A 25,118-nucleotide genomic window follows, 5' to 3' on the forward strand; every position below is an offset into this window, starting at 1 on the left:
GTAGATGTTGGTGTAAACTCTGATTACCACAGTATTTAGATAGATAGATAGATAGATAGATAGATAGATAGATAGATAGATAGATAGATAGATAGATAGATAGAGGAGCAGTGTTTGAATGTTTGCCCATAATATAATTAAAATCAATGGCTTTTGGGGGATATCCAAGAAGCTGGTACCCTTGGGCCTCACAGGACCACAATCCATCCTTGGGAATCAGGACTTTAATATTAGCATTTGTGAAATGAGAGAGCGAAAGGGAGAGAGAAACTTGGACTGGACTTGATATTGTCCTTCGAAAATTGATTAGACTGAAAAGTGTGCGTTTTACCAAACGGGGGGGGGGGGGGGGGGGGGGTTACCTGCTCCCAATACAACATGTTTTTAATGAAGAGATCAGTTTAAATTTCGATCGTAAAGCTGAAATTATACTTAGTTATTTTTACGTTTACACGATATGTGCACAGTTGAAAGCAGCCTTGTAAAGTATATTTCTTTTGACTGGTATTCATATACAGGGGGTAGATGCATGCGCAGTTTTGAGCAATCGCTTGCCACGAGTTCCAACCCATGTAAATACTGCAACAAAAAAAAAGAAATGCACATGTGCAACCTGCGCGTATTGTAAAAAAAATCAAGCGGTTACCGCTCAGTACGCGCATACTCTTCTGATGACGAAATGCATTTATGCGAAAAAATTAAGTATACTTTGACCTTAAGGGGCCGTTCACACAACAGGTTTTTTGCTTTTTTAAAATTTGAAACGTGTGCAGTTGAATGGTAAAAAAACATTTTTTAAAAGTTGAATTTCTTTAAACTTGAGCAGCACATAGGCTATTTTAAGGGTACGTTCACGCGCCAACGATATGCTTAAAACTGAGAAGTTTTCCGTGTACAGAAGACCGCATTATCAAAGTTAGATGGTGATGAAACACTATAGACTGAATATGTAATACGCATGTGCATGACGTCATCATTTTCACAGGGTAACCAGCCCATTAGAACGCAGTGTGATGTGCTAGACGCTGCAAAAGGTGCGAAACATCTAGTGTGTTTACGTTGAAAAACAATGATAGATAGCACCATGGTGTGGAAAAACGCGGTCTATGTGACCTGTAATATACTTAACATTTGTATAATAATAATATAAATATAATATTTTCTTCTCTTTCCCTTTCTCTTCAGGCCTGCAATGCTACCCATGTCTCCTGTTCCTCTCCCGTCTTTACTACTGTTGGCTCTACAGAGCGTCTGGTCATCTACTCCACAGGAACCCAAAGTTCAAGGCTCGCCTCAGCCAGAAATCTCCAGCTTGCATCACCCCACCTGGAGCCTGGGACTGCAGCTGTACAGGTCACTCCGCATCGACGGCTCCAAGACCAACACCGTCATCTCCCCGCTTCTGTTGGCCAACTCTCTGCTGGCTGTGGGAGGTGGAGCTAATGGATCCACTGTAGGCCAGTTTCATGATCTCCTGAGGATCACCAAAAATGAAAAAGCGTTTGGAGAAGCTTTGACCAGGGCACTGAAATCTGTGCGTGAAGCTAATGGAACCAGCTACACATTGCACAGTTCCTCCTCGCTGTTTTCCAAACTAGCCCCTGAACTGGAGAAGAGCTTTCTGGAGAAGCTCCAGTCCCACTTTGGGTTGCAGCATGTGGCCCTGGAGGATGCACAGAAACAGACTGACATGGAGAAGCTCCAGTCCTGGGCTAAAAATGGGATGGATGGGAAAGAGACAGCAGCTCTGGAACAGGCACTGGAAACCAGACCTGGAGCCATGATTCTAGCCAATGCACTGCACTTCAAAGGTGAGAAGAAAGCATAAGTTGGAAACTAGTTTAGCTGGCTTAACATTTCTATTCTAGTATGATATATTGAGTCAAAGAGGGTAAGGAAAGTTATTTTGATCACTGAATGCAAAGCCATATCACAGGATATGACACATCATAAAGAAAGATTAAAAAGCTTCTGTGAATAGCATGCTTTAGGAACAGGCATTAGACAGAGTTTTACTGAAGGTGTGGCTTGTCTACAGTACTTAAAGGATCAGGATAGTTGTGTCTAATCTTGAAGCTTTATGGTCCATTATGTGTTTGGACAGTGGCCAGACTGCATTGCAAAATTCATGACATCTTGCCTGATCACTGTAAAACCTGAACCTACTTAGGCTAAATGACCTGTGGGAAGGGAATACTATACTTTTTTCATTCTTTGTTTGTGGACTAATCAGTGTTTTTTTTAGTGAATTGTAGACATGAAAGATTTCTAGACATGCATATTTTAAATATAAATGAATAATAGTTTATTAATAGTCCGGGTCTGCAATCTGATTGGCAGAGTGGCTTTCCAAGAGAGCTGATGTACATTGTAACAGCACTGGGACTTGAATCATTAATTCATGAGGGATTTGAATCATTGATTCTACACTGATAAATTCAGCAAACAAAACAAGTTACTGGCTGCATCTGAAATTGCATATTTCCCTACTATATAGTAGGCGAAAAACAGTATGTGACAAAAGAAAGGTGTCCGAATTCACTGAGTAGTTGACGAGCATTGACATTGACAAGCGTGAACTTTCTTGAAGGCAGGTACTCTGTTGAAGTTTAAAACTATTGGATCTGCCCAGAGCCACTCTGGATCTGCCATAACCAATCGCTAATGTTTGGTCGTGAGTGACGTTTGTCATCTCTAGCCATAGCTATCAACGTCATCGTTCTCAGCCACGCGCTCTGTTCACTGATTGGACCGGTTAAAATGTGACCAGAGAAAAACAGAGAGTATACGGCAATCCCAAACGGAGCACTGTAGGAAAGTGAAAATTGAGCAGAAGTAGGAGAGCGGAGCCAGGCTATGGATGAAAACAATGACAACACTCACATTTCGAAGATAAACATTTAAAGCTTACACTTTTGAGGACAAAAGCTTGATTTTAAGGACATCACTGCACTTCAGCTTCTCATCAGATTTTCTGTCCAATCAAATGCTCTCTATAATCTGAAGCCCCGCCCCTTACAAACAGACACTGAAGAGCTGAAATTGGTCGTTTGTTCACACATTTGATATTTTCTTCATGGTGAATGGCACATAGTGCACTATGTAGGGCATAGGGAATGATTCAGACATTGGGGTGAATCAAGTCTAGTTTCAGGTTATTGTGACTCTGCTCCGGTCCAGAGACACGATAGCACAGAGTAGATCATATGCACAAGTCAGCGAAGACCAGAACATTTTTCTGACCCATTTGAATTCTGCATGGAACGCTAAAGCAAAATGAAGGAGATCAAGGGGTGAAACGATTAGAGATTAGGAGGAAACTGTGGCTTTACTGAGCTCAATGGCTATATAAACTAAACGCTGTTGGCATTTTTAAAAAAGAGGGAAGGGCTGGCTCACCCTGTGTTCCTGTTTCAGTGGAAATTACATCAACAAATTTAATAATGCTGCATATTTCAAGGCATTTCAGTGGGCATTTAACACTGATTTATTCATTTGTCAGAATATAAGCACGGCTCATGTCTAATATTACCAATATTCGGATTAAAAGAGCTGTTGCTCGTGGGACGTTTAACACAAAAGATGCTCACCAATCATTTGCATAATGATGCAACCGGCAAAAAGATTCAACAAATCAGTGAACAAATCTTTTTTGTAGGGCCGGGACTTTAACGCGTTAAGATTAATTAATTACGGGACTTTAACACGTTAATTAAGATTAATTACGCAAAAAATAAATAAGATAATTTTAACCACACTTATTTTTGCATCGCGGAACGTTTTTCAATGAATGAGTTTCGACGGACCGATTATACTGGAACACCGACGGTCACGACCTATGGTCACGAGTCACGACAACAAGAAACCATAGTGAACATGAACGAAGAAGCTGATGAGACCGCTTTGCTTGGCCCCGTGGATGGGAAATTTTGTTTTAAAAAACGAAAGGATGGAAGCGTCGACAAGAGCACGGTTGTGTGCAAGCTGTACAACAAGGAATTAGCGTATCACCGCCGCACATCGAGCCTCAAATATCACAGATATGCTTTTGCTACACTTAATGGCAGACATTGCACTGGTCTGCTGGACTGAAATAAATAAACAATATTTTGTTGATTAAGCTTATGTATTCAGTCATTATTCAATGGTATACTAAACATCCATGTGAAAAATTACTTCTCACTGTTCTCAGGCCAAATATTTATATGCAATTAAAATGCGATTAATTTTGATTAATTAATTACAAAGCCTCTAATTAATTAGATGAATTTTTTTAATCGAGTACCGGCCCTACTTTTTTGTTCAACTGTGTAAAAAATCGGATTAATCAAAATTCTCATGAGTTGCAACGTGAAAACAGTTAAAGGGATAGTTCACTTTGAAATTAAATGTTGATATGTTTTAGCTTACCTCATGAGGATCCGAGATGTAGGAGTATTTGTTTCCCCAGTAGTTTCAATTTTGATCATTTTAGGTCAAACCGTTCTTGTCTGTGCCTCACATAATGCAGGTCTATGGTCACCACCTCAAAGAGCATACACAGAGAAGTCCAAATTAAACAATCCCCCATCGTAAGTACACACTGAGGGCCTAAGACCCCAAACGAGTGGTTTGTGTGAGAAAACGAACAGTATTTATATCGTTTTTACCTCTTGGACACAAGCCTGCAGTCTCCCTCTAATTTACTGAAGCTTTCGCGCCTCGATCGCCCCCCGGTGACCGGTCCCAGTATAGCCCCTCTGTGTTTTCTAATGGACGCGAGACAAACTAAACAATAAAATTACACTTCAAATATTTTTTCCCCAAAGTTAGTTTATGTCATTGAAGGCAGTTATCATCACAATGATTTCATTTCAAGTGTTCGTTTTTAAAATAAGTTTAGTTTTAGTTAGTTATCTGACGCTTTAAAGCTACACTGTGTAACATTTTTAGTTTATTCTTAGCTAAAAACACTGTTCTTTCCAAAATATATGTGCTCGTTAATGTATATTTACTTCTTTCAAGTAATAAAGTATTTTCATAAGTTTATAATATGCCATTGAAAATACATACGGGTGAGAGGTTCGAATGCCGGTTGTCATGTTGCCCCTCCATCTTGAAAGTACATTAGTCAAAGAGGGACATACCCGTAAATTCAAGCTTCGCCTTTCGCGTTTTAACACTCGATGGCAGTCATGAACGAGGTCGAACTGGAAGCCATGTTAATCTTGGACTAAATCGCCCATCGTAGGAGTTAAAATGAAATCGGAATTGAGAGGAACAGAAACTAATGTTCAGTGGATTGTCATATACCTTTACACCGCTAGATGGGGGAAAATATCACACAGTGTAGCTTTAAAAACGTGTGTGTGACGTCATGATTGACAGCTGAGACTGACGGCTTCTCTGAGTGAAGTTGTCACTGAGGCACTAACGGACTTTTTTCGGAATTTTTGGGAGCAGATTAGAGCTTTAGCTTTAATTTCTACATTTCCATAACTGTTTATTTCACACCCACATAATTAATTGTTCTGCATCTGCGAGAGTGTGGGCGGGCTTTTGATATCGCAGCTGTCCTTTCTGCTCTACTTCCTGCGCTCTACTGCGCAACTCCGGTCCCGAAATCGCTACTGCGCAGACTCGGTCCCAAGATGTCAGCGCCGTGCACCCCCGCCTGAAAGCTTCAAATATGGCAAGCGGAAACGGATGATGTTGAGTCGTCCATATTTTTTTACGGTCTATGCTTGTACATCACTACGTCCGACTGATCCGAGGGCGCACGTGCGTGTTTCCTGTGGTGTCCAAGAGGTAAAAACAATATAAATACTGTTCGTTTTCTCACACAAACCGCTCGTTTCGTGTCTTAGGCCATCAGTGTGTACTTACGATGGGGGATTGTTTAATTTGGACTTCTCTGTGTATGCTCTTTGAGGTGGTGACCATAGACCTGCATTATGTGAGGCACAGACAAGAACGGTTTGACCTAAAATGATCAAAATTGAAACTACTGGGGAAACAAATACTCCTACATCTCGGATCCTCATGAGGTAAGCTAAAATAAATCAAAATTTAATTTCAAAGTGAACTATCCCTTGAACATTTTCGAACAGTTCCAGTTCCCTACCAATTCCAGGGTCATTGATGAGCTTTAACACTCGCAGATATCGCCTAATTTCTTTTAAAAAAGAAAAAGAAAAAAAGGGCAAGAACTGATATTTGATCCAAACATGATCAGGCAGAGTGGTTGTAGCACCGCTGGGTCCGCTCTCTTGCGTGCTGGAGCATTAGCTAGTACAGATTGTGCTGCTGCTTGATAAATCGAGTATAAGCAGTTGCACGACTGATGCTGAAGGTGAAAATTAACTCGGAGGAAAAGGAATCACACTTTAGGGGGTGTGCAAAGCATACATGTGTGTGTGATTATAGTGATTTATGTTGGTGTAGTAGATGCACCTGTGAGGTGCATGTGTTTACGGCATATGTGTTTGAATGTATTTGTTTACTGCATATCTGTTTGTGTTCACGCTGGGAAGTCTGATTCATTTTGTTGAACTTCCAGCAAGTTGGTTGAATTAAACGGTTCATTACTTCTTTTTTTTAAGTGGAGTTTATTAAAGTTCCCAAACTACAATCAAGTGGTTTACAAATGCATTGCGAATCGGTCTAAACAAATCAAGCAAGCATTGGTTCAAAAGAAGGATTATTTCACAGTAATTCACATGTTCAGGGTCGATGACACACCATCTCCAGTATATCAGGAAGAGTCTATGAATCTTCCCAGGAGAGGTGGTGTGTCATCTTAAATAATGTAGTAATGATCGTCTGCTTCTCCTGCCCTCCAGTGAGTCTATTGTCTTAAAGGGATAGTTCACCCAAAAATGAAGATTTGCTGTTAATTTAATTCACCCTCAGGCAATCCAAGATGTAGGTGACTTTTTTTCTCAGGAGAAAAGTAAAGATTTTTATCGGAAACCGTGGGGCTTGGTGAGTCATATAATTCAACTCAATGGTTACCGTCACTTTGAGAGTCAAAAAAACACATACAGGCAAAACAAAATTAATACCCGTGGCTCCTGAAAATACACTGATGTCTTATGAAGCAAAACATTTGGTCAGTGCAAGAAGCCGAATATTATTTTCAACATTATTACCTGTAATCCACAGCCTCTGCAAATAATCCTGAATGCGTTCACAGCAGTCTGAAGCGCAAACTAATAGCTAACGCTGTGTTTGTGTACAACAGAGAGGGAAGATGCGTGTGTTGTATTGGTCATAAAAGTGTTACTTACTTGTGCTTATCCTGGATGCCGTGACCTATTTATCATCCCTGCCTCACACTTTAGCTCCATTTCCACCGAAATTACCCTGAACAATTGGTCCCAGGTAGAGCCCTGCGCGGGACTGTTTTCTTCATCCCGCTCCCGCCTTCGCCTGCCGAATTTCTGACCATTACCACCCGCTCCCGCAACGTATGTGTTACACTCTCACCCGCTCCCGCAATGTGAATGTCCACTCTCATCCCCGCACCCGCAAAACTCTGAGAATTTATTCCCGCACAATAATAGAGATGTATTGATTTTGTGTCTTCTCCCGTCTCGCAGGAGAAAAAAAAACACGTATTTGTATTGATATTATTAAAGAGATTCATGGGGTTGTTTGTTTCGTTTCCCTGCATGTAAAAAAAAAAAAAAAAGACAAAACACACAATACATTCAAATATAATTTCGTTTTTTTCAAAAACTTTGCACATAAAAATAGACTGTTTTACAAAAAAATATATACATAATACGATAAACTAGGCTACATGAAAACTTTGACCGGGGAGAACAAAGCCGGTGTGTCGCCTCAACCCAGACGTGCCGGATTTGTGCCCATTGTAGATGAGTATTTTTGCACATTTGTCACAATAAACAAAGTCCAGCTCCTTTCCATCTTTAACAATTGAGAAACTTCTCCAAATGTCAGACTTTCCTTGCTTAGCTTTTGTGCTGTAAATACCTCGTTTGAGGTTCTTTTCTACGCCATCTATTGACATCTCCATCATGGCGCTAGGCAACCTCCCTTTCCCGCTGTGTTTTTTTTTAGCCGCCCATTCCCGCCCGCAGCAAAATTCAAACCGCCCTCTCCCGCGAGATTTGCGTTGGGTCCCACGGGACCCGGCAGGACTCAATCCCAATGCAGCCCTCTAGTCCCAGGAACTCTTTTTTTTTCCCTCAGACCTGCTGCTGTCTTCGTTTCCATCACGGTCTAAAGTACCATGATGACGATTAGCCTGGTGAAGTAGGACTTTACAGTGGATCCCACTGGATTTCGTCCTTTGCAAATAAATGTAATAAACCTGAACCTCGTCGTCGTCCCTTCGATCGTGTTTTTTAAACTCCATTGTTGATTCGAATAGCAGTCAACTCTTACTGCACACACCACGACAGACTTTTAAAAATAGTGGTTGAAATGCTGTGTGAACTCAACCAATCAGCGTGTTCAGCTCCCTCCCTCGAAAGGTCCTGAACTTAAAAAAAACTTTAAATCTCACGAGCAGGGGCGTTTTGAGAGGGAAATATTTACCTGAAACTTAATTTAGACCCTGGTCACTGCAGTCGAAACACACCAAAGAGTCTAGTTCCTACAATTCCTTCCCTCGCAGGACAAAATGACCTTTTTTTGTCCAGAAAGCCTATTTCTTTTTCTTTTTTCTTCTATTATGTAACAGGTTTTTTTTTGTTGTTGTTGATTTGTTTTTGTTTTTGTTTAGTTATTTTTACTTTATTTTATTTAAGATTAAATTACTAGATTTTATCAATAAATTATTAAGCACATTCTTTCAACTTCATGCAATTTCATGCGTAACCCTTTTAATTCAGATCAAAACATCTTACATTGAGTGTCTGTGGGGAAAAAATATAAACAGGATATTTCATGACTCTTGCAACTAGATGGCCTTATAGCTCTATATGGAGAAATGGCACTCTTCCACTAGGTGCTGAAGGCAGTTCTCGAGCAAGGTTATTTTTGTAAACGAAAACTGAAACTAAAACTAAAACTAAGACTAAAACAAAAAACATTTTCGTAAACTGAAATAAAATTAAAAAATCTGAATAAATAAAAAAAACTAAAACGAAACGAAACGAACTACTCTTACTAAAAAACTAACTGAAATAAAATAATAATTAGCAAAAATAAATATTCGTTTTTGTTATTAATAAGCTCTCTTTAATGTGGTGGAAAATCTGACTGTGGCGGTTGAGGGAGTGTCTGTATATTGTGCTACTGCCCGTCAAGTGATCTGAGTGACGGACGCGTGCAGACCAAGCCTGCAGTCTCCCTCTCATTTACTGAAGCTTTCGCGCCTCGATCGCCCCCCGGTGACCGGTCCCAGTATAGCTCCTCTGTGTTTTCTAATGGACGCGAGACAAACTAAACAATAAAATTACACTTCAAATATTTTTTCCCCAAAGTTAGTTTATGTCATTGAAGGCAGTTATCATCACGATGATTTCATTTCAAGTGTTCGTTTTTAAAATAAGTTTAGTTTTAGTTAGTTATCTGACGCTTTAAAAACGTGTGTGTGACGTCATGATTGACAGCTGAGACTGACGGCTTCTCTGAGTGAAGTTGTCACTGAGGCACTAACGGACTTTTTTCGGAAGTTTTGGGAGCAGATTGGTGCTTTAGCTTTAATTTCTACATTTCCATAACTGTTTATTTCACACCAACATAATTAATTGTTCTGCATCTGCGAGAGTGTGGGCGGGCTTTTGATATCGCAGCTGTACTTCCTGCTCTACTTCCTGCGCTCTACTGCGCAACTCCGGTCCCGAAATCGCTACTGCGCAGACTCGGTCCCAAGATGTCAGCGCCGCCCCCCCCGCCTGAAAGCTTCAAATATGGCAAGTGGAAACGGATGATGTCGAGTCGTCCATATTTTTTTACGGTCTATGGCAGTGGTTCCCAACCTTTTTAGGGGACTGTACCCCCAAAACACTTTATCCTTCCTGAAGTACCCCCACAAGCGCATGTGATAGGTGTGATTTTTAGATTTGGTGTAAATTTTAGGTTTGCACAGTGTAACATCTAATTTACCTGTAAATAATAATAATATTTTGACTTCCTATAATAACTCATACTTGTCTTCGTTCAATATTTGTATGACTTTTATTTTCACATCTTCACATGTCCAGAACAATTATACAAAAACAAAGATAACATTTTATATACATAGTAGCAGCCTACTGTTTAGATCTGTGTATGACACAAAAGGACTCACCAATTAATGAGAAACTTGACCCTGTCTCTCACTCATAAGCTTGGTCAGTCTTGGGGGCAGTGTGGCAACAGCAGCTATCAGGCTTTTCTCCAAGTTGAGTCTGTTCCTGTGCTTGGACTTGATTACGGCCATGGATGAAAATGTCACTTCACATAAATATGTAGATCCAAATGGCAGGAGTTCATTCAGTGCATGTTTCCCCAAATCAAGATATTCCTTCTCCACATCCCACCAGAACTGTGACAGGTTTGTTTCTGAGTACCTCATCTTCAGTCCACGGTCTGAGGACACATCCAGCAGATTTTCCTGTAGTCTGGTTGGAATGTTGTTATCCGTACTTTCAGTCATGAAAGGATTACGGACCCAGTCAAGTTTGGCAGACTTGCTTTCGATATCAGGGAAGTAGTGGTTGAACTCGCTGTTGAGTCTGGATAAATTTGTGCTAACTAGTTGCACTATAGGAGCTCTGTCAACATCACCTGCAGAAAGGTACCTGTTGAGCTGCTGGAAACAACTTGTGTCCCCATCTTCACATTTACTCTCCCACAGTTTGATCTTCTTCATGAATCCACACACTTTATCATACATGTTTAGGATGTGTGTGTCTTTACCCTGCAAAGTTAAATTCAAGTTGTTCAGTTTGCTAAAAAAAAATCAGCGAGATATGCTAGGCGGGCTACCCAGTCTGTGTTCTCTAACTGGTGCAGACAGGCAGCACATCGCTAGTCCTAAACCGCAGTTCACAAATAATCAATGCGTCCGTGGCAGTGAAATGGGAAATAACACAAGGTAATGAGATGCACGTTGAACTTCTTTTAACTTAAGCTCACTGTTTTAGAATGCCGTTTCTTACGCGACGAGAGACGCAGGCACAAAAGTCAGCAACTATAGTAGCAAGTACTAGCCTACTGTGCGTTTGAGATTTCATGTTTACATAATATTGACAGGCTCAAAGGTGTTATCATAATCATTTACTACTAATAATATTATCTGTGTGGAGACATTTCCCCACAAAGTAGGACATACCAGGACACACATCCACACACGTTTGTTTCACTATATAAGTGAGGACATTGCATGGACTTCCATTGATTTTATGTCATGTTAATGATATTTTATATCCCCTAACCCAATCCCTATCCCTAAACCTACTCATCCCAAGAACGTGCAAAACAATAGATTTATAAGCCTTTTTAACTAGTGAGGACCAGTCAAATGTCCTTACTAGTCAGTTATCATAATATTTTACTAGATAAGTGAGGACATTGGTCCCCTTTACAATTATAGCACAACACACACACACACACACACACACACACACACACACACACACACACACACACACACACACCACACACACACACAGAGAGAGAGAGCACAACAGAGCTGTATTCAGATGACTTTAGCTGTGGTCTTACAACAATATTTCATCTTTGTTATGAATGAGTTTGTCTGGAATTTATCATTTTTACTTTTATATTTTACGTTGCATTTATTTGGTTCAAGATAGATCCTCTGAGTATTAGCCTGTCAAAAATATCAAATATAATTTTTTAATATCAAAATATAATTTATTTCATTTTTAATCTCCAGATCGTTGTTTGTATAGGTCATAGTTTGACTCAAGCTTTTTTGCTCAAAGGTGAAGACCCAACTTTATGCGTGTTTTGTAAGACCTTCCTGGGTTTAAACAATAATGCTTGTTTATCAAGATATTTCACTTAAGGAAGTTTAGTAAGATTAAACTCTAATCTGTGCAAACATTAAACTTTGCTGAAATTAAAAACCTTGATTTGGTCTCTACACTTCATTATGGTAACTCTGCTAAACTATAATTACTAAAACTGAAACTAAATAAATAAAAACTAAATAGAAATGTATTTGCAAAATAAAAACTAAACTAAAACTAGCAAAACCATTTGTAAAACTAACTAAAACTAAACTGAAATTTGTAGCAAAATTGAAAACGATAATAAAATAAAAACTAATTTCAAAAAGTATAATAACCTTGTTCTCGAGTTTATCTCTTCAGTATGCATTCAGGTACACATGTAGACATTTTTTGGTAAACTAAAACATTTTAAGTTAGAAATTTTGAGCATTTCTATATGTACTGAAGCATTCCTTGCATTCCATTAGTTATTAACAGGGTTAAATTGACCCACGAGGGAAGGATTTCTTACTTTTTTAAATTTCAAGCACAAAACTTCTCGAGTCCAGTAAATGTTTTGTGTGTGTATTCATGGTTCAAATGTGACAAAAGTCCTAGGGTCTTGGACCACTCTGATGAACACTCAATTTTTAAAATACTTTTTTGAATGAGTCAAAATGACCCGAGGGAAGGGTGAGGGTTAAAAATTAAGATTACATTCGCTTGTACAATCTTGGTTGGGATGATTGACTTTTCACGGATCCTCATAGTTTGAGCTCCTGCGCACACGTCATACTGTGACCGGAAGCTCGCGCTGCAGACTGCCGTGAACGCACTCAGGACCATTTGTCGAGGCTGTGGATTGCAGGTAATAATGCTGTAGATAATACAGCATTATTACCTGTATATTATAGTTTTGCTAAGACCTCAATGTATCATCAGGAGCCACAGGTATTTATTTTGTTTTGCTTGTTTTTTTGGCTCCCAAAATGACAGTAGTTGTTGGCATTATACAAATCACCAAAGACCAAAAATCTTCTTCACTGTTCTACTGAAGAAAAAAAAGACATGGATGGCCCGAGGGTGAGTACATTAACAGCAAATTTGCATTTTTGGGTGTACTATCCCTTTAAGACAACACAAGCCTTCTGCTAACGTCATACAGTGCAGTATATAATGTATACTGACGACTATTAAACCATATATGGACCTGTATTGCATGTTTAATTATGTGAATGGCAGTGTGTTTGTCATATCTGAAATAAATGTTTATTCAAATTTAAATTGGCACACTAGCCTACAGTACATGTCTTCTGTCTTTTTTGTCCTTTTAGACAGTATTGCATCTAATATTCATGATATTTACATGCATTTATCTGACACTCTATCCAAAGCAACTTATCAGTTCATGCAATGGAAATCGAACCGATGACCTTGGTGTTGCTAGCGCCATCTCTATCCTTCAAGCTAGGTTTAAATCTGTATGAGCACTGTTCAATGTGCAAGAGTGTGCATGTCAACAAAGTCCCTTTAAGACAAGTCCTTTAACTCAGCGGGCAGCTTTGAAACGCCTCTTAGGCATGTATGTGCAGCTCCTGTCTCTTTGAATGAGGAAACATCAAATTCTCCAAAACTCAATTTCATGTTTGAAATCGCCAATGAACTCTGACAGCAACAGTCTCATACTTTTTTTTCCTAAATGCTGAAATCATGACAATTTTTATTTTATTTTTAAGCCTGGATGAAGCTAAACAAGCTCAACCCGGAGCGTCTAACAGCAGCTGCGGTGAAGTGATGACTTTACTAGTCAACGATTGGCTCTTTCATTTAGAAGGCGGGACTTGTGTCACCATATTGAGCGTTGCACTTTCTCCCATTCAGAAGTAATCGGAGTGCCCCGTCTTCCTATATATAACGTTTTTTATGTTAACCACTAAGCCAAGGTTCTGATTTTTAACTAAATTAACCGTAAAACCGTAAACCCAAGTTCAGACATTACACTAAAAGGAAATTTTTTGACACTCTCTAGAGATGGTAGTTTTCTTGTCTTATTATTGAGCTGTAATAGCAGTAATATTGTGTTCACACAAAAGCTGTGCAGTACATGCAGTGCCGTGTTTAGTGAAATCAGAGACATTTCAACAATACTTAAGTTTCTTGTCAGTTCCAAGAAGAGACGTTAAATATGCTTGAAGGGCTTAAAATGAGTTTTTAACATGCCGGTGCTATATGCTGTTCTACTTCACCGGTGTTCTGTCTCTCTCTCTTTTTGTGCATTGTCTCACCCACATGCTGGAGTCTTGTTCTACTCATCGATTTCTTTGTCTGAGTAATACTGGCAGGTGCTTTGATCCTATTTTAAACACAGAGCGATGGGAACGGAGCGGTGGGAGGAGAGCTTCTCTCTACTACCAAATGCAACAGGAAATAAAGTTTGGATTGATTTTAGGTTGATAAGCAATCTAATTAATTTCTTTTGTTTTATGTTTTGACTTAATTACATATTTTTTTTCCATTCTCAAGCAAGAAGCGAGAGTCAGTGGAAGTTCATTAATTCAGCCGATGAAATATACAAATTAGATCAGACAATAGATTGGGCCTTGTGAATGAGATTATGAAAATTGAATTCATAGTTTGGATTTATAATTTAAAAGCAGTCAGTAGTCGCACCGCTTCAGGGTTCTATAGTAATTCATTTAGTGGCCTGTGCAATATTAACTTTGTCCGAAGCTTTTTCATTGCCTCTCTGATGGGGCGTTTGTGGACTTCTACTCTCGGTGTTAATCTGAGAGCAGTTTTCTCTGTTCTCCTGGAATCAGAAATGTATGCCTGTTCAATCATGCATGTGCCGCTTCAGATTTCTGAGCCAAGTGGATTTGAATTAACAGTTAGCTTTTAAAAGGAGTAAGTTACAAATGTTTTATTAGCAACATACACACTGCAGATAAATTTGGTTGCCAGTTCACCTTTTAGTGCTTATTCCCATTCCTTAAAGGGGGGGTGAAACACTCAGTTTCAGTCAATCTCATGTCAATCTTGAGTACCTATAGAGTAGTATTGCATCCTTCATATCTCTGAAAAGTCTTTAGTTTTATTATATTTATAAAAGAAATATAGGCTGTACCGAGTCTTTCCGGAAAAACCAAGCGGCTGGAGGCGTATCGTGTGGGCGGAGCTAAAGAATGACGATCGCGAACAAAGCGGTGACGTCCTCAAGCGTGGAGAAACCCATGGCTATCGATCTCAGCTAATAGATATATGATCCAGAATCAAATTCGGAGGTTGAAATAAATTGAACAGGAGAAACAGCAACAGCAGGACGTCCGTCTCTGTGGTATGGACTGTATTTAGTGGACTGTCAACATTTGTGTGTGTTTACTCGCAGTTTATGAGGACATGATTCGGTTTATGGACTATTGTATGCGACTAAACCTAGCAGTAGCAAGCAAAACGGTTTTGCACGTCAGACTAGTGTAACATTATACAGAACAACAATGGAGTAACGTTAGCGCATTTGAATGACGAAGCACGCGATCGTGTCGTTTACTGATGTTTACTCACGTGACGATAGCCGACAGCAGAGACATATGAAGCAGTTTTACTCACCGGCTGCTTCCAAAGCAGGACCGAACCTTTATCGCTGGGACCGCTCCGTCAAAAACACACTTCTTTGGTATGATTTGGTGAAGTCCTGTAACAGCAGTGACCGTGGAAATCCACTTTGCGACGCGACTGAAGCGATGTTGTGAAGCTTCCCGTCATTTCTGCGTTCAAATCGGTTCAAATGCAGCGCTGCCTTCCCAGAATGCTGTGCTGAAGCGTTGAAGTCGCTCGACGTCACCCATAGGAATAAAGTGGAGCGTGGCGCGTACTATAATGATGACTGGATCGGAACCTGAGAGAGTTTTTATGGGCGTGCATTTCCTCTCTCGCTCTAGTCACACGCGCGCACCCTACCGGGAGAAGAGCCCGTACGGCCCATACAAGGACCTTCTGCTCTGTCGACGTCAAGCCGACCCATACTCGAAAAAAACTCTCCGAAACTTGTGAGAAACCGGAAGGAGTATTTTTGACACAGAAATACTCCATCAAACGTCCAACATTAGTTTATGAAACTTTGTCTGTTTAGGATGGGAATCCAAGTCTTTAACAGTGTAAAAAGCTCAGTATGCATGAAACAGCATTTCACCCCCCTCTTTAAGACAGTCATTTAGGGGAGTGACGACTGCATTCTTATAGCTGAATTAACTCCAGAACAATCCAGGTAGTGACAACCGCATTTACACAAAATTCTGTGCTGCATGTACTGAACCGAGCTGAAGGACTAGTTGTTAATGACATATTTAAAGCGCATCACAGATGTGTCTCTCTTCTGTGTGGTGCAAGAAAGCACAGGGGGAGAAGTACAAACCTCGACTTATTTGTACTGCCAGAACTTCCTAGAAAAAGAAAAAAAACTAAACAAGTCCATAATAAACAGAGATATATCCAAATACTTAATATTAAAAACAAGACCAAAATATTTTGACCCACACCTGCCTACTTTATTGAAGGGTTAGTTCATCCAAAAACATTAATTTGATAAAGCACTTTGCTTATACTATCTTTAAATAAAATGCATGAATGTACAGTTAATGTGACACTTGTTTGTCTGATGTAATTACATTCATAAACGTGGCTTACATGTTCAAAATATATATTTTTGGGGTCATTTGTATACACCGATAAGGAATAAAATTACCACTGGTGAAGTGAATAACACAGATAATCTCTTCATCACGGCACCTGTTAGTGGGTGGGATATATTAGGCAGCAAGTGAACATTTTGTCCTGAAAGTTGATGTGTTAGAAGCAGGAGAAATGGGCAACCGTAAGGATTTGAGTGAGTCTAACAAAGGCCAGATTGTGATGGCTAGACTACTGGGTCAGAGCATCTCCAAAACTGCAGCTCTTGTGGGCTGTTCCCGGTCTGCAGTGGTCAGTATCTATCAAAAGTGCTCCAAGGAAGGAACAGTGGAGAACCGGCCACAGGGTCATGGGCGGACAAGGCTCATTGATGCACGTGGAGAGCGAAGGCTGGCCTGTGTGCTCCGATCAAACAGAGGCTGCATAGCCAGGCCTGACCTAAAGAATGACATTTTCTTTTACATCACGTGGATGGCCCGGGTGTGTGTGCGTTGCTTACCTAGGGAACACATGGCACCAGGATGCACTATGGGAAGAAGGCAAGCCAACGGAGGCAGTGTGATGCTTTGGGCGATGTTCTCCTGGGAAATCTTGGGTCCAGCCATCCATGTGGATGTTACTTTGACACGGACCAACTACCTAAGCATTACCGGCTCTTTCAGCAGGATTATGCGGCCTGCCATGAAGCCAAAATGGTTCAGGAATGGTTTGAGGAAAACAACAGCGACTTTGAGGTGTTGGCCTCCAAATTCCACAGATCTCAATCCAATCAAGCATCTGTGGGATGTGCTGAACAAACACGTCCGATCCATGGAGGCCCCACCTCACAACTTACAGGATTTACTAGACTATATATATATATATAATTTTTTGCCAGTAATATAGATGGATCTCTAGCCCCTCTGTAGTTTGGTGCTAGTTTTTTTACTTTCCCCTAGTTTTTAAATTCACCTGATTGCACTTCTGTATTTATAGCTTCAGTTTATCCAGTCCTCTGTTTTGTTGTGCTTTAAAATGGAATGTGCCACCCAAGATGAAATTTCCATAATCACCTTTAAACACTCCTGGTCCCAAAACCACTGCTTTCAGCACGAAACATCCTCAACCGGAGGAATTCAAAACATATTCCTTACATATAATTAGGAATACCATTAACAAAACCAGAAAATAAACAAAACAAAGAGACAGAAACTTGGTTAGAATTCCACTTTAAAGAAAAGAGTCTCATTTTATAAACCCGAGACTAGACGTTCAACTGTCATTTGTTATGAGAAACACCTGATCCTGTGTAAGGAAAGCAAACCTCTCCATTCGGCCCCGTGCCAAGCTTTGCATGTGCCTCAATGGTATGCTAGCAGTTCCCTTTGAGCTTGTGAACACAAGCCAAGAGCCAGAGCAGTTGGATTTCAATAATTATACAGAGGGATGAAATTTGATCAGCCTAAAGTTCAAAACACATGGCATGGTATCTGTCAGTTATTACGGGGTGGCAAAGCTCTTGGAACTGCAAGCATTAAAAGGGGAATTCTGCCATGCGAGTTTCTGAAATGCCACACAAGGATTCTTGTCACTGCGGTCTTGGCTGGCAATCAAAAGAAAGAAAACATCCTGGGAGATTCTGTGACTGAAAGAGAGAAACAGAATGACCCGACGAACATTCACAAGAGAGAGACACTCATACCTTCTTCATTAATTACAGAGCGTAAAGACAATGCGGCTATTGTGTGGTTTTGCATCTTGAAACCTCTCTCATGCCCATTTTCAGTAATAACTGAGCCACCAACAATAAAGCTAAAACACTCTGAATTAAAGCGCTTTCATCTTCTCTCGCCAGATCCTTTGGTGCTCAGAGCAGGGCTGCTTTTCGGAGGTGAAGTGTATGTGCTTGTTTTAGGGTTTGCTCTACAGAGCACAAAGACTGAGGTAATGGGCTAGTGTTGTGTCTACCACCATGACACCCCCCGAATGGGCTGACATTTCCCTCTTTCGCTCTTTCTTACTCTTTATAGCCGTTGACAATTTCATCAAAAATCTCTTATCTCTCACCCCTGTCTTTCTTTTCACTCCACACCTGTGGCTCTCCATTTGGCCCCTGCTATGAGCTCCAATCCAGTTCTTCATGGTGTCTGGCTATTTGTTTTAGTGTACCTGGAATTGTGAATTGTACATGCACCAGAAGATTATTATCATTCCATCATTCCAATTATCATGCCATGTGTGGACGGAACACGACTCTCTCCTGAATTTGATTGACAGCAAACCGAAGTTCCTGGTGTCTCGCAAGTTTGGCATCCGCTATTTTTAACCAAAATTAATATTACAGCAACCAAAGACATGTCATGTCATGAGTTAAAGGGTTAGTTCACCCAAAAATGAAAATTACCTCATGATTTACTCGCCCTCAAGTAGGGCTGGGCAAAAAAAAAAGGATTTTTTTCGAATAATCGTTTTTTAAAATCTTGTTGATTCAGAATCGATTCTTAAAGGCCACGAATCAATTTTTTTCAATATTTATTTCCACTAACATTGAACATAAGATTAACGTAAATCTAATTACTAGTCTTCTCCACTAGATGTCACCTATTTGCCTTGCGTGATCTTACAAAGGAGCAAGAGGCGCACATCATTTATCCATTCAGTGTTTAAATGGCAGCTTCCGGTGCATTGTCGCCTTTTATAATGCTGAGGTGAAATGCTGTAGTAATACTAAAAATCTGCAGAACCATTTGATGTGACAACACACACACAGCCGAGCACACAACTGCTAAAAATAATCACATACATGCGAATGCTTGCCTTGCATTAGGATCAAACTTGAGCAGTCACTTAAGCATGTACGTTAGCCATTATAGACATTCAAATTATAGTCCATATACATTTTTTAAAATAAAGTTGCATCAAAATTGTATTTAACAATTGTATGAATTTGAAATATAGAGATGCGTTCTGTTTTAATGTACTCAGGTGTACCTAAAATAAAAAGTATAACATACATGATTGTGGCTCTTAATTTCTTTTTAATTACCCATTTATGTTCACTGTTCTTTTTTATAAATACCTATAGTATTTGTATTAAATCTATATTCAATTGAGTTGAATCGAGAATCCAAAATCGAATCGAAATCGAAAATCGAATCGAGAATCGAAATCGAATTGATTTGAGGACTTGTGAATCGAAATCGAATCGAAATGGAACATCTGAATCGATACCCAGCCCTACCTTCAAGTCTTCCTGTGTGTATATGACATTCTTCTTTCAGCCAAACACAATTAGAGTGATATTTAAAAAATGTCCTGGCTTTTCCAAGCTATATAATGGAAGTGAACGGTACCATTTTTTTCAAGGCCAAAAAAGTGCATCCATCCATTATAAAAGTGCACCACATGGCTTCAGGGGGTTAATAAAGGCCTTCTGAAGCTAAGCAATGCATTTGTGTAAGAAGAATATCCATATTTCTAACTTTATAAACCAAAATCATTGGTAACGGTTGTACATGAGTTGAGTTCCAGCCCAAAAAGTGACCTCTGATCTGATGCATGACGTAGGATGTAGGAGTAGCGTCACACCGCCGGCGGCCAGAGCAGCAAGGTGGCCGGAAGTCATTCATTTTCAATGAGAGCCGGGCGGCGAGAGCGGCGCGGCGCGTCTTGGACGATTTGGGCATCGAGGAGAGTTGTAATCAGCTTAACTTTATGGTAATGAGCTATGACGCGGTTCGGCGGCAACCAATTGGAATGTAGAAGTTCTCTGCTTGAGAGAAATCCAGAGAACGCAGGCCTGTAAACGTGGGTTCCGACCACATTAGTTCCCAAGCAAAATGTAAGAGAAGTTGATCATTGCTGTGCAGGTTTCCCTATCATTTACGACGAGATCATTCATAGTGATGTGCAATTTGTTAAGAAGTCGCGCAACACTATTTTATATGCGCTAGAACGCTCGTTTTTCAGCGGAAATGCAATTCCTTCTTACTTTTACGTTTAAACAATTACATGAGGTTAACTTATGAATGAATGAGGCATTTATATAGAGCTTTCAAATGTACTACTGTACACCCAAAGTGCTTCACACTCATGTCAGGGGTCTCTCCTCAACCACCACCAGTGTGCAGCATCCACATGGATGATGCAAAGGCAGCCACAGTACAAAGGCGCCAGTGCGCTCACCACATACCAGCGATAGGTGGAGAGGAGAGAGGGTGATAGAGCCAATTCAGTGGATGGGGATTATTAGGAGGCCTTGATTGGTAAGGGCCAATCAAGGGAATTTGGCCAGGACACCGGGGTTACACCCCTACTCTTTTACGAGAAGTGCCATGGGATTTTTAATGACCACAGAGAGTCAGGACCTCGGTTTAATGTCTCATCCGAAGGACAGTGCTCTTTGTCAGTACAGTGTCCCAATCGCCATACTGGGGCATTAGGACCCACACAGAGTACAGGGTGAGCACCCCCTGCTGGCCTCACTAACACCTCTACCAGCAGCAACCTGGTTTTCCCAGTTGGTCTCCCATCCAGGTACTGACCAGGCTCAGCCCTACTTCGCTTCAGTGGGAAACCAGTCTTGGGCTACAGGGTGATTTGGCTGCTGGTCGTGAACTTATATCCTACTTGTGGTCAGTCTATCCATCAACATGCTTGTTTGCAGCCTCTTTAAATACAGTTTAAAAAAAGAAAAAAACATTCGATCTACGTCAGAGTGGCAGCGCGTCCACGAAGCTTTCTACAGCGTCGTTGGCAGGGCGGCAAGAGCGAATTTTGACGCTCTCGCCGGCGGCGGTGTAAACACACCGTAAGCTTAGGTGAGAGTAGACGGTTCAAATAGGGCTGGGCTACAAACTCAAGCTCCTCCAATATTTCTCTTTAAAAAATTTCGTTTTAGACTTGTGTGTCTGGTGTTTGGTTTTGCTGTATCCTCTGCATTTCCGTGTTCGACATCATGAGTCTGGTCAGAGGTCCCTCTTCACCGGAACTAGACTTGCGTGTGGCTGTTACTAAAAGCCAGTATTTATAGTTTATAAGGTTATAAATATGGATACTTTACTTAGAAAAATTCATCACTTCACTTTAGGAGGCCTTTATTAACACACTGGAGTCATAATACTTTTATGATTGATGGATAGATGTGCCTTTTTGGGCTTCAAAATCTATGATTTAAAAAAAAAACATTATAAATGTCTTAGCTATCACTATATCTGTGTAATGAATGAATGCATGCATGCTGAATAAAAGCCTGCATTTCTTTCCCTCCAAAAAATCTTATTGACCTCAAACTTTTGAACATTAGAGCACTTTATCATCGATCAGAAAAGTTCTTCAGTCTTTTCAAGTACATACTCTGAAATTAGATTTAGTGTCTATGTTCAAAGAAAAGAAAAAAGAGAAATCAAATTGCCTTGATCTTTCGACATATAAGATGTCTTTGTACCATTGAAACATCCTGTAATTTTCATAGCTTAAAATGTCCTTCTCTTTGGAAACGTCTCGTTTTGATAATGCAAGATGTGTGACATCACACAGGCAAACAGATTTGCATATGACCACATCAATAAATAGTCATTCGTCATTGCATCATAGGCTCCGCCCACTGCCGTTCAGTCACGTAACTGCTGAAATTTGCCTACACTGGGTGTGAGTGTTGTGTCAAAAGCAAAGAGAACCCATTATAATCAGTGATGCTGTCTACACTGGATACCGTATATACAAATGCCATTCAGTTTCTGACTTACACCACACACTCAAATCTGTCGACAACAGGACGGAAGAGTGAAAGAACATTCGCTTTGACGCTTCCCATTTAAACAACTTGCCTGTGTCTCTGTACAGACTTTGGAAGGATCCCGGTGTCAAGAACAATTGGAGGGTTTATTTGAGGATCATATGTTTGTTAGGAGCATTTTTTTGGTAAATGAGGCACAGTGTAATGAAAAGTTTGTAAAGAAACGCTTGTTGAAAGATGAAGTCGTGACTGTATTGAATCTGACAGGACAGCAGCTGATCACAAACCGTAAATAAATAATTTCATAATGCTTTGTCTGTAAATGATGGTTTTTCCACATGTGCCATCTTTGTGTCCACTTTATTAACATTATAAGTGAACCTCAGTGAACATAAAATAATTAAAATAATCCATGTCATGACCCCTTTAATGTGATGGGTGGTAACCACAATGGTGGTAACTCTACTGGGACACCTGTGTGACTTAAAAACATCCACTGATATTATTATTGAGACAAGTTGTTTTAAAACAATAGGGAGGGGGAGCATATTTTTTATGCTCAAGTATATTTTTTCTGATGACAGTTTGACATTAGTTTTTTCTGACACAATGATATGTAGACATTTTAAGTGGGGCTTAAAGGGATAGTTCACCCAAAAATGAAAATGTGATGTTTATCTGCTTACCCCCAGGGCATCAGATGTAGGTGTGTTTGTTTCTTCAGCAGAACACAAATGAAGATTTTTTTAACTCCAACCGTTGCTCGTATAATGCAGGTCAATGGGGTGTAATGCTATAAAAAAAACACACAGACATACCAATCCATATTAAAGGTGCACTATGCAGTATTTTTGCCGTAAAATATCCAAAAACCACTAGGCAGGTGTTATATATTTTGTTCAGTTGAGTACTTACAATAGCCCAGATGTTTCCAACAATTTGTAAATTGTGAGAAAATTGCTATTTTAACCAAGGACCGTGACGTGTCAGCATTGCATTTGAGGAAGTCGCCTGTCAATCACGTCATATCTGCGCTACCCTCGGTTTCGGGTTTCATTTGGCAGGAGCGCTTTACTCTTAGCAGTGTGAACAAGTGAACGCACGGAGTAACGTCATAATATAATTTTAAACACACTTAAATGTATCTAATATGATAAACAGAGCTGCATTACCTCAAAATCATAACGGGAAGAGCGGATCAGTGCAGGCGCCCGGCGACTGTGTCCCATCCCGTCATAATAAAAGTCCCGGGATTCGCGAGGCGGGTATTTGTTTAACAATCGCTCCAGCGGCCGTGCTCAGCTCCACAACACTCGGTCCTGTTCTGCTTTACACTACAGTAACGTTAATAACCGCATGCATGAACGTGATTTCTGCCCGAGTCCTATTTTCCACCGTCTGTGATAAGACCACATCTCCCAAGATGCTGCGCTCACACTTGGTCATCAAACTACGCATTTGTTTTGAATAGGCGCCCTCCAGTGGACGGAAAGTTGCATAGTGCACCTTTAAACCCTGTGGTTCGTGGCAACACATTGATGACTTAAGACACAAAACGATCAGTTTCTGTAGGAAACCCAACTGTATTTGTTATTTTTTTTACCTAATATTTGGCGAATCTCATCTAGTATTTCCAACGCCATTACTTCCGCCAAAGAAGGTCAAAATACCGGCGCGAAAATAGACAAATATTTACGTACGACCGATCCACAGAGCCACTAATCAGGAATCTACATATATATTTATGATCGTGACTGGCAAACAGCAACGGTTGGAGTTAAAAATCTTCTACTGAAGAAACAAACACACCTACATCTGATGCCCTGGGTGTAAGCAGATAAACATCACTTTTTTTTTTTTGGGGTGAACTATCCCTTTAAGGTCTAATCAACACGTGGCAAGGTTCAAATTGAGTTGCAGAGGCCACCCAACTGTCTTATGCTTTTGTCTCTTTTCTCCTCTTGAAGAGCAACATAGTGCTTCTGGTGCACAAAATACAATAACACGGCCCGCCTTAACCCCATATTGGCTTGCAATCATCCTTAGTATTTGATTTGACTCAATACTGCTTTTTTCGCTCTTTTTCTATCATTCTTTATCTTTCCCTTGACTAATCCAATAAGGTGAAAAGACTGTGCAAAAGAACATGTGACTGTAATACTGCTAATAGTCTCTTTATCGAATCTCATCTTTGTCAGTGAATTTAATGGGTGTAATGGGCTGTAATAATACGTCCTATGCCTCTGCCACCCCTCCTATTGCCTTTTCTTTCTTTTATCTTTCGCTCTTTTTCTGGCATGGTGTCTGTGATGTTCTTTTGTATGATTTGACTCATCAAGGTCCCAACGTATGTCTGATCCAAAGATGTGTTTGGCTGTAAGATGAGTAATGTAAGATGATGATGGTACTCTAATAGTTTGTGTCAGATGTTAGAATACTTGACGTCCAAGTCATGTTCATTTATCCACTGTCCACATGGGTTTTGAGGAGATTTTTCTGTTTTTAGGATTTTGGGATCGAGGCTTTTACCATGAAAGTCAAGATTTCCGCAGTTTCCTGGGTACCAAATACACTAAAGTTCCCATGATGCACAGATCAGGTAAGTCCCAGCAGTCATTAATGATCGGCATACACGTCTAAAGCCATATTTGGATGGTAATTGTTTCTCGTGGGGTCGTAAGGTATTTTCATCATTTACAGAGGCTAGTCTGTGATTTTATTGCCGTCCGAATCCAGAATGTCAGTGTTTTTCTTCCACCACCCGCGTAAAAATCCCCGGCCGAATTACCTACTGTTTTTAGACAAACACCAAGGTCGTGTGG

The 25,118-nt window shown here is 40.2% G+C and overlaps 1 protein-coding gene across 7 annotated transcripts in view; it reads left to right on the forward strand.

The window, feature by feature from the left end:
- Positions 1–25,118, forward strand: part of serpinh2 (serine (or cysteine) peptidase inhibitor, clade H, member 2) — a 204,126-nt gene that overhangs the window by 153,381 nt on the left and 25,627 nt on the right. For 6 of the 7 annotated variants that reach the window (XM_067446540.1, XM_067446584.1, XM_067446564.1 and 3 more), the window contains 2 exons: positions 1,186–1,811; positions 24,803–24,895. In XM_067446540.1, coding sequence (XP_067302641.1) covers positions 1,193–1,811; positions 24,803–24,895 — 712 coding nt within the window. In that variant the 5' untranslated portion in view covers positions 1,186–1,192. Of the gene's footprint in view, positions 1–953; positions 1,035–1,185; positions 1,812–24,802; positions 24,896–25,118 lie in introns of those variants that run through there. The other variant, XM_067446555.1, reaches the window with a different exon arrangement.

This window comes from Pseudorasbora parva, chromosome 1 (assembly GCF_024679245.1).
Source record: "Pseudorasbora parva isolate DD20220531a chromosome 1, ASM2467924v1, whole genome shotgun sequence".
In the NCBI taxonomy this organism is placed as follows: Eukaryota; Metazoa; Chordata; class Actinopteri; order Cypriniformes; family Gobionidae; genus Pseudorasbora; species Pseudorasbora parva.